General features: G+C 44.4%; 1 protein-coding gene across 1 annotated transcript; it reads left to right on the top strand.

Moving 5' to 3' along the window:
- Nucleotides 1–336: 336 nt before the first annotated feature.
- LOC118653590 (melanoma-associated antigen B2-like) lies at nt 337–1,344 on the top strand. The gene has a single exon (XM_036304229.1). It carries the CDS (start codon nt 337–339, stop codon nt 1,342–1,344), a length of 1,008 nt encoding a protein of 335 aa, XP_036160122.1.
- Nucleotides 1,345–10,673: the final 9,329 nt, after the last annotated feature.

The raw sequence follows: 10,673 nt of genomic DNA, 5'->3' as shown, positions 1-10,673 counted from the left end.
CCCCACATCCCAGAACAAAGGGAGCCACACTGACATCACCCATTGTCACCTGAGTAAACTCAAGGCAGGGCTGTTAACATGTAGTGGGCTACTCACTCTAAAGTTTCTCTGGTTTCTCTGTGGGGCTCATAGGGGACAGAATGATCAGGAGAACAAGAGCCTTGGGGGCTGGTAAAAGAGTGCCTTAAAGGAAGCCTGTATAGGCAACCTTCAACAAACCCCAGGTGGAATCTGCCTGTTGAAGGTGCTCACAGCAACTCTGTCTCCATTCTCTCAGGTGCCCAGAGCAGCTGTCCATTGGCTCACTACTGTCTGCTGTCCTGAACAACAGCCATCATGCCTCGTGGTCATAAGAGCAAGCTCCGTGCTAAGGAGAAACGCCGCCAAAACAGAGCTGAGAAACAAGGTGATAAGAGTGCTCAGGCCCCTGCAGGAGAGGAAGAAGAGGCTGCTTGCTCCTCCTCTTCCATTTTGGGGGAAGGTCCCTCAACCTCCACTGGTGCTGGCACTCTCCAGGCACCTCAGGGTGTCCTAGCCACCACCAGTGCAGCTGCAGGAGCTTCAGGTGAAACATCTGCTGTAAAAGCCAAAGGCCAAGTTCAGCAAAGTAAAAAATCCCCCCAGGCCTCAACGTCTGCTGAGAGTTCTGGCAAACGTCTACTAAGTAAGAAGGCGACTATGTTGGTAGAGTACCTGCTGTATCAATATAAAAGAAACCAGCCCATTAAAAAGAGAGATATGCTGAAGATCATCCACAAGTGGTTCAGGAAGGACTTCCCTGAGATCCTCAAGACAGCCTCTGATCGCATGGATATGTTCTTTGGCTTGGAATTGAAAGAAGTTGAGCCCAATGGTAATACCTACACCCTTGTCATCAGTCAAGATAAGAGTCTGAGCAGCGGCTTCAGATTTCCTAACAAAGGGCTTCTGATGCCTGTTCTGGGTTTTATCTTGTTGAATGGCAACCGTGTCTCTGAGGCAGACACCTGGGTATTCCTGAATACTTTGGGTATCTTTGATGGAAAGAGTCACTTAATATTCGGGGAGCCCAGGAAGCTTATCAACCAAGTTTTGGTGCAGGAAAAATACCTGGTGTACCAGCCGGTGCCCAACAGTGATCCTCCACGCTATGAGTTCCTGTGGGGTCCAAGAGCCCACGCTGAGACCAGCAAGATGAAAGTCCTCGAGTTTTGGGCTGAGCTCAATGATACTGTCCCCACTACCTTTGCGCTGCATTATGAAGAAGCTTTGAAAGATGCGGAAGAGAGAGCCAGAGCCGAAGCTGCACCCAAGGCTGCCACTTCTCTCGAGGCCACATCTAGCTGCTACCCTCAACCTGAGTGACATTGAGGTGGAGTCTTCACTTTGGGGCTGTAAAGGCCTGTTAAGCAGTTTCCTATATGCAAAATATCTTGATGAGTTATATTTGTGTATTTTTCTTGCATTTTCAAGTGATGTTCTTTTAGAATGTTTCTTTAGATTTAGGATATAAGTTTGTGAATGAAATGGATCTCACATTTATTGCTGTTCATCAAGTTAGGGGTAAAAGTTGTTTTTGAAATAGAAATTGGAAATCCTTCAATCACTTTTGTGATCTAGGACAAGATAATATAGATTAGGATAGGAATATATTTTGGGATGTGAAAGAACTTTACACTAAAGTAGTTGGGAACAGCAGATGGATAGATACATAGATGGATAGATAGATAAAATAAAAATTGTCCACTTCTGTTTTAATTTTTTTCACTTAACAGTTGAAATACAATGTTATAGTAGTTTCAGGTTTGCAACAGAGTGATTAGACATTTATATGAATTAAAAGTGTTGCCCTAGCCGGTTTGTTTCAGTGGTTAGAGCACTGACCCTCAGATTGAAGAATCAAGGATTTGATTCTGGTCAAGGGCCTGTACCTCAGTTGCAGGTTCAATTCCCGGCCCTGTCAGAGAGTCAACTGGAGGCAAGGGATCAGTGTCTCTCTCTCTTTCTCTCTCTCTCTCTCTCTGTGCCCCCCTTAAAAAATTCCACTGTCTCTAAAAAAATCCACTATAAAAAATTCAATGGAAAAAATATGCTCTAGTGAGGATTAAAAAAAATACAATGTCCTCACCATAAATCTAGTACACATCTGAACCATACATAGATATTAAAATGTTACTGCCTATATTACCTATCCTGTACCCAGCATTATCTGTTACAGCCAAGACATGAAAGCAAACTAAGTGTCCATCTATCGTCTTTTTGTTTGGTAAATTTGTAAGATATATACCATGATTTCCTGATGTTATTCAAGAATTTTTGAGACTATAAGTCCTCTTAATTCATAGCTTTTATTTTACACAATTATTAATTGATCATCAGCTCTTTGGAAGTCTTCCTGCTCACATGGGGAATGTTTAGGCAAAGAAGACCCTGTACCTGCCCATGCAATTATACATTGTAGGAGAAGCTATCAATATAAAAGAGGGTGATATATTCTCCACTTCTTAAAGAACAAGTGAAAAGGAGTGTAAATAGTGGGTGGAGATAGATTATTACAGGCGTCCTCAAACTTTTTAAACAGGGGGCCAGTTCACTGTCCCTCAGACCGTTGGAGGGCCGGACTATAGTTTAAAAAAAAAACTATGAAAAAATTCCTGTGAGAACTGCACATATCTTATTTTGAAGTAAAAAAACAAAATGGGAACAAATACAATATTTGTATTTGCATGTGGCCCGTGGGCTGTAGTTTGAGGACCCCTGACGTATTACTTAGTTTCCATTGTTAAGCAGAAGTTAGATCCACTGGGAGGTCAATGGGAAATCTGGGGACACATCCAGTAGCTTTTCTCAGCTTCTTTGAGGTCTGAGTTGAAATCTCCACATTGTGGTTGGAAATGCTTGCTGACCATTATTCTTGATGTGCAAAAATACTTTGTTGACTTATTTCTTAGGTAATTTTCAAGTAGTATTGTTAAAAAAAAGAAAGTTTATTTAGATTCAGAATATAAGTGAAGTGATAACTCTACCCCATGTTCATTGCAACATTATTTACAGTTGCCAGGACATGGAAACAACCTAACTGCACATTGATCAGTGAATGGATAAAGGAAAAGTGATACACATGCACTCATACACACATAGAAAAGTATCTATCATTCAGCCGTAATAAAGAAAGAAATCCTGCCACTTGCAACAGCATGTGCAGAACTGGAGGGCATTATGCTAAGTTAAATAAGTGGTCGTTTTCAAGCAGTGTTCTTTCCACAGAAAGTTTTCAACACAGAAGAACAAATGCTGTATGGTATCGCTTACATGTGTAATCTTTAAGAGGAAAAAAAAAACATGGAAATGAACACATAGATACACAGAACAGACTGGTGTTTACCAGAAACAAGGAGTGGAAGGTAGGCATAATGGGTGAAGGTGGTCAAAAGGTACAAATTCAGCTATAAAATAAGGCCCAGGGATGTAATGTACAGAATAAACTTTAATAGTTAATGATAGTATTGGATCAGTAAAAGTAGCCAAGAGAGTATATCCTAATAGATTAATTACAGGAAGGAAAGTCTGAATAAAAACATTTACACAGCATGGATGGACCTGGAGTGCATTATGCTAAGCAAAATAAGCCAGTCCAAGAAACATAAGTATCACATGATCTCACGCATATGTGAAATCTAATGAACCAAATAAACTGAGAAACAAAAATAGTCCCAGAGATGTAGAAGCATGAATATAATGTTGAATCTAAGAGGTTAGGCAGGGGAGGGTGGGTGGGAAGAGATCAACCAATGAATTTATATGCATATTTGTATAGCCTGTGGACACAGACAGTAGAGTGGTGAGGAGGTCCTGGGGCGGGGGATGGGAGCGGGCTAGAAGAGGTTAATGGGGGGAAAGGAAGACTTGTGTAATAATTTCAACAATAAAAATTAAAAAAACATTTCAGTGTGTATATTTGTTTAATTTATAACAAACTACCACAAATTGAACAGCTTTGAACAACAGACACTTAGTATCTATCTCACAGTTCTGTAGGTAGTAGCTGGGCTCCTGGGTTAGAAATCTCAAAGCTGCAAACAATGTATCAGGTAGCTGTATTCTCACATGGAGCTCAGGAGCTCCTTCCAATGCCATGCAGAAAGCAGGTAACAGAATGCAGTTACCAGAAACTGAAAGACTGAGGTGCCTATTTTCTTGCTAGCTGTTGGCTAGGGGTCATTCTCAAGTTGCTATTAACTCCTTGGTATGCTATGTGGCTCCTTCCATCTTCAAAGCCAGCAAAGGAGCACCTCCCTCTCACTCTTTGAATTTCTCTCACTAGGAAATGCCCACCCCATTTAAGGATTCACCTGATTAGGCTTGACCTATGGGGGATAATCTCTCTATTTGCAGAACAACTGATTTGTGACCTGAATTACATTTGCAAAACCCCTCATAGCAGCACCTAGATGAGTGGTTAATTAATTGACTGGTGGAAGATGTGTGTATACAGGGTGTCAGAAATCTGGTAGGCCATCTTGGAATCCTGCCAAACAGTGTCCCTATGTGTGTAATTAAACGCTTTACCCTTTAAAGGTACACAATAGGATAACTATTGTTATAGATCAAGCATGTCAAACTCAAAGGCTAACATGGGTCAAATAAACAAGGTTTAAGTTTATGTGGGCCACACAAAACCAAAAAGCTTCAATTTTCATAGAAATGTAGGTTTATTTCCATAGAGATATGCCCAATACAAAGGGCTGAAATAAGTAATCATTAACATAAAATAATAAAACATTTTAATAAAAATATTTTTCTTGAACATTAATTTATCAGACACTGAATAACTGCACAAATTAATAAGCATAACGCAAATAAACCCATTTTTCTTGTTCTCTGAAAGCAAAATATTTCCTGTTGTGCCCACCAAACCAGTCAGTAGAAGACTTATGATGAGGCAATCGCCTGCTAAAATATTCACTGCTAGTATTAGCGTAGAGAAATGGTGCACCTCTGCATAAGGGAAATGAATGCAACATGAATATAGTAATCAGTCACTAGCAAATGTTGTAGTTTTATTAATAATTATGTATAACAGGATATTGTAAAAATTAAGTCACAAAATTTTTATTAAAACATTGAAGTACATTGCACAAAGATTCGCGCAATAGGCCTTCCTTCCCCTGGCTGCCGGCATTGGTTTTCCTCCGGCAGCTGGGACCCAGGCTTTGGTCCGGCCGCAGCAGAGAAGCCAAGCATCTTCAGTCTTCAGTCTTCAGTCTTCACCCCGGCTGGAGCCTTCAGTCTTCGCTTGGCACCTGCATATGCAAATTAACCACTATCTTTGTTGGGTTAATTTGCATACTCATCCTGATTGGCTGGTGGGCATAGCGGAGTGACACCAATTTGCATGTTTCTCTTTTATTAGTATAGATTTCTTACATACCATTATATTGGCTGAGCCACAATAATATTCGTTATGGGTCACATGTGGTCTGCAGGCCATGAGTTTGACATGCTTGTAATAGATGATTGTCTCAAAATAATCTGGAGGCTGAGGTTGGACATAGGTGATACAGATTGGCCATGTGTTGATATGGCTGAAACTCAGAAATGAGTATTTGGAGCATTACCTTATTCTCTATACTCTTGCAAAACATATCAATTTTGTCACACAAGTCATTCCAGAGCATGGAAAATGCAACAAAACTTCCAAACATTTTTTTTTATGAACCAAATAGAACATCGTTAATTACATCTGGTAAAAGTAGCTCAAAATTATTACTTTATTATTTACTAGAGGCCTGGTGCATGAAATTTGTGCATGGGGGGGTGGTCCCTCAGCCCAACCTGTACCCTCTCCAATCTGGGAGCCCTCAGGGGATGTCCAGGGATTGGGCCTAAACTGGAAGTTGGACATCCCTCTCACAATCCGGGACCTCTGGCTCCTAACTGCTCACCTGCCTGCCTTTCCTAACCACTCTGCCTGCTAGCCTGATCCCCCTAACTGCCCTCCCTGGCCAACCTAGTCACCCCTAACTTCCCTCCCCTGCCGGCCTGGTCACCCCTACTAACTTTTTTTTTTTTTTTAATCTTATCCCCTTCACACACAATTGTATTTGACTTCCTTGTTGGCTTCTCCCTCTCACAAAATTTTTCTCTCTCCTTTATGTAACACTTTTTCTTACTGACTCATCATTTATAAACTTTTTTTCCTCCTTATTTCCTACTTCTGTTCCATTATCCTTCTTCCCATCTTTCTTCTACCCTCCCTCCCTCCCCACATTCCTTCTTTCCTTTATCTTTACCCCTGCCCTCCCTCTCCCTCTCCTTCCTTCCCACCTTAATGTTTTTCTTCACTTCCTCCCTCAGACCTGCTTTGCTCCCTCCCCCATTTCTTCCTTCTTCCCATTCTCTTTTTAAGCTCTACTAGCTCCCCTTTAAAACTTTTCTTCCCTTCCTCTTTCTCTCTCATGCTACCTTTCCCATACATTCTTCTCTACTTACTTCCACTGTTTTAATATCTATCTATCTACCTGCCTAATCATTCACTATCATTTATCTTTTTTCTTTTCTGACTCCTACTTTTAAAATCTGTTCCCAGTACACAAATATACTTGATTTTCATTATAGATGCTACAGTTCACTCATACATCCTCTTTCCTTCTTTAATTCAGTTCTCTACTGACTCCTTTATAAAGTTCTTCCCTTCTCCCCCATATTCCCCCCTCCTCCCTGACTCTTTTACTCTTTTTAGAGGCTAATTAAAAATTCTATGCTTTTCATTCTTAGTACTGACTGCTTTCCTCTCTGGGACCTGTAGCCGCCTCTGTTTGGGCACTTGGGCCCCTCTTGCACTGGCTTTGAAGGGCCGAATGATGATGCAGCTGTGTCTTGCCTACCATGTTCTGTGTCACCCCCTCCAAGTTGAGGGAGGATCCAGCCAGCCTGGGCCAACATCCATCGCGGGGACTGCTGCATTACATGCGTGCACGTGTGCATTTGCTCTCTGTCCAGTCCCCTCTGGAATTCTCAGACGATAGGCATGCTTGTGCAGGCATGGTCAGGGCCCAGCTTGTCCTCAGGGGGTGTTCTACCCAGGATGCAAACCCCTGTCCAGGTCAGACCAGGCAGATGAATGGATGGATGGCTGGAGAAAGCTGGGCAGCTTCCCTGTGGTGTGAGGGTCACCTGTGGTCTCCACAGTGGTGGGGCCAGGTCCGCGAGGCTGGGTCCATGTGGCAGGAGGAGGCTTTGAGGTTGTGCACTTGGGAGGATTGACCAGTGTCTGGGGCATCGCGGGGCCACCCTGTGTGTCTGTGGTTGTGGGATCCCCACGTTGTTTACCTGGTGGCCCGTCCAGGTCCAGTGCCTTATGTCGATGTCCACTCTCTGTTATTGTGCCTGGGCCCTTCCTTCATGTTGGGTCTACACCCTCTCGATTTGCATGCACGACCCCTCCCAGGGGTCACCACCGGTGTGCACACCCCATGGTCGGCATCTGCCGACCGCACCCCAAGAACTGGCCTTCTGCCATGTGGTGTCACCCCTCACCCTCCTTGACCTCATGGGGGTGTTGGTGGCATCCCGGGGCAGAGTGCTCTCAGATGGGGCATGGTGTCGCAAGGGTGTTTGTCAGGCACATGTATCTGGGAGTAAAAGAGGACTCCGGTGTCAGGGTCAGGGAAGCGAGCCTCACGCAAGTCCCACTGCTGCACGCGCAGCCTCTGGCTGGTCTGTCAATATGTAGTTGGTCATTACTGTGACACCATTAGGAACAATTTGCATATTACCTCTTTATTATATAGATTACTTGAGAATATTATTTAATGGCAATATTACTTGAGAACATGAGTGCAAAGATTCTCAAAACATTACCTACAGAATTTGACAATATATAACAAAACTAAATATGCATTTACCTGTGACCTAGTAATTCCACTTTTTAAGACTTACCCTGAAGACACACCCACAGCGATAGGAAGATACATAAATGCTAATCAACATATTGATTGAAAAAGCAAGGGATATCTACACTGTACTATCTACACTAATAAAAGAGCAACATGCAAATCGGTATCACTCCACTAGGCCCACCAGCCCATTGAATGTGTATGCAAATTAATCCAACAAAGATGACAGTTAATTTTCATATGCAAGCACAGAGCGAAGACTGAAGGCTCCAGCCCCAGTGAAGACTGAAGACTGAAGACGACTGAAGACTGAAGATGACTGAAGACTGAAGAGGCTTTTCTTCTCTGCTGAGGTCAGAGCGAAGGCCTGGGTCCCGGGTGCTGGAGGGGGAAAACCAGTGCCTGCAGCCAGGGGAAGGAAGGCCTATTGCACGAATGGGCCTCTAGTCTATATAATAAAGAGGGAATATGGTAATTTGACTGTGAGGATGTCCCAGTCATGACCAGTCTGCGGGCAGGGCCAGGGGTGGGGACTTCCACCCCCAGCGCTAATGTCATGCTGCCTGAATGTGTACCCGTTCAGCACTGGTATGATACTGCAGGGGATGGGGGCTGGGGGCTGGGCTTGACGGGGGACCTAAGGCTGTACCCCCTGCCCCAGTTCCGGGCCAGAAGACATCAGACTGTGCCCCCCCACCCCGGCTAGGGTTCAGAAGACCTCAGACTGAGCTCCTGGCCCCAGTGCCAGGCTGGGAGACCTCAGGCCATGCCCCCCACACAGCACGGCTTGACGGGGGACCTCAGGCTATGTTCCCCACCCCAGCTCTGGGCGGGGAGACCTCAGACTGTGCTCCCAGCCATAGCGCCGGGCCGGGAAACCTCAGACTGTGCCCTCGCCCCCAAGCGCCAGGCTGGGGGACCTCAAGCTATGCCCCCTGCCTGGTGGAGCTTGACGGAGGACCTCAGGCCATGGCCCCCACCTGGAAGGGCTTGACAGGGGACCCCAGACCGCACTGGGCTGAAGGACCTGAGGCTGAGTCCCTGCCCAGTGCCGGGCTGGGGGACCTAAGCTGCGCCCCCACCAGAGGGGATTGACAGGGGTGGGGCCGGCTGGATCTAGGTCTTACCCAATGGGAATGGGGCTGCCCAGGTCTGGGTCTCCTGCGTTTTCAAAGTGCATGAGGGCAGTGGACGGGGACTTGACACTAGGTCCCACAGTGGACTCAGGACTCTGACAGGAGGGAGATTTTATATATATTTTACTAATTTTCTTTCATCTCTGACACTTCTATTATAGAAAAAGGACAAATAGCAATATGAAAATATTTCTTCTCAATTCTCTTTTGATGTGCACAAATTTCATGCACTGGGCCACTAGTCTATAATAATAAAAGCATAATATGATAATTAGACTGGATGACCTTCCAGACGACCTTCCAGATGAAGCTGGGGCTGGCAGGGAAGCTCGGTTCCCAGGTGCCAGAGAGAAGCCATGCCAGGAGACAGGGAAGGAAGGCCTACTCTTGAATGAATTTCATGCATTGGGCCTCTAGTGTAGCTATAAGAAAGAATGAGTATGACCTTTGTACATGGATAAAGGGTGCTTTCCTATGAGTACATATGATGTGAAGGGGTTTGGCTAAGGTCTATGATACCATGGCCAGTGCCTTCCCATTTCATCATCAGGAGGCTTTTCGGGGTAAGAAAGAGAGGGCCTGAGGCAGAGCTGCAGCAGGGCTCCCCTATTGCTGCCCTGGCCAATTTGCAATCCAGGGCATGTCCTGAAACTACTCTCATCCTAGTGAGGTCTGAGGCAGAGTCTCACTTTCTGCTTGAAGAAAGCAGCCAACCTTGTAACTAGTCAGGAGCCAAGGTGGGGCTCCTGAGAACACAGTGCATATTAGTAACATGTTTGTGTGCCTGTACAACATAGGGAAATTGGAGATTTAACCTTTTCCTTTTTCTGTTTTAAAGATTGTTCCGTTCACGTAGACTTTTATTTTGCTCCAGAACCCAAGTGTATGAGTGACATGGATCACACATTTATTGGAGTTTATCGGGAAGAAAAAATTGGGAATTGTGCCGTTATGGAACAAATTGAAAATCCTTGGGTCATTTCTTATTATTTGGAACAAGATAGATAGCATGATATTGGAATATGGATTTTTGTGTAAAAGGGAATTACCCCAGAGTAAAGTCCGTGCGATCATGAGATGTGAAGAACAATGGAAAATATGGCCAATTGCTAGTTTCAGTTTCTTTGTAAAATTGCAGTATATGTACCTGGATTGACTTAGCTTCTTCAAGAATGTAGGAGAAATGAAATCCTAATAAGTTTGGCTTCCTGTACACTGGCTCTTTCCATGTCCAAATATTAACTTGGCATCTGCTCTTTGGAATGAATGCTCTTGGCTAGTACTGGGGATGCTAAGAAAACTAGACCCTACCTGCGCTGCCCATAGAATTTTAGAGTCTAAGAGCAGCTTTCTTAGAATGTAGGTGGTGAGATACTCCTAATGTACACAGACGAGTGAAATTAAGGGGTCAGAATGGGGCGGGAGGCTCCAGATGAGGAGTCTAGTGTAGAATCTGTGAGGTGAGGTTAGGGAGGCAGTTAGAGACTTGGGAAAGTGAAAGTCATGTGGTGGGCGGGAACCTTAAGGTCACAGCATGGTGGGCACATCGAGGCTGTGATAATGGTGGGCAGGGACCACACCCTCAGACTGTGGTTCTCAGAGCTGAGAGACTTGCACCTGGACTGAAAGATTACTGTTACAGTTACTTTGGAATGATGAG

Source organism: Myotis myotis, unplaced genomic scaffold, assembly GCF_014108235.1.
Source record: "Myotis myotis isolate mMyoMyo1 unplaced genomic scaffold, mMyoMyo1.p scaffold_m19_p_4, whole genome shotgun sequence".
In the NCBI taxonomy this organism is placed as follows: domain Eukaryota; kingdom Metazoa; phylum Chordata; class Mammalia; order Chiroptera; family Vespertilionidae; genus Myotis; species Myotis myotis.
This window is presented reverse-complemented; position numbering and strand designations above follow the sequence as displayed.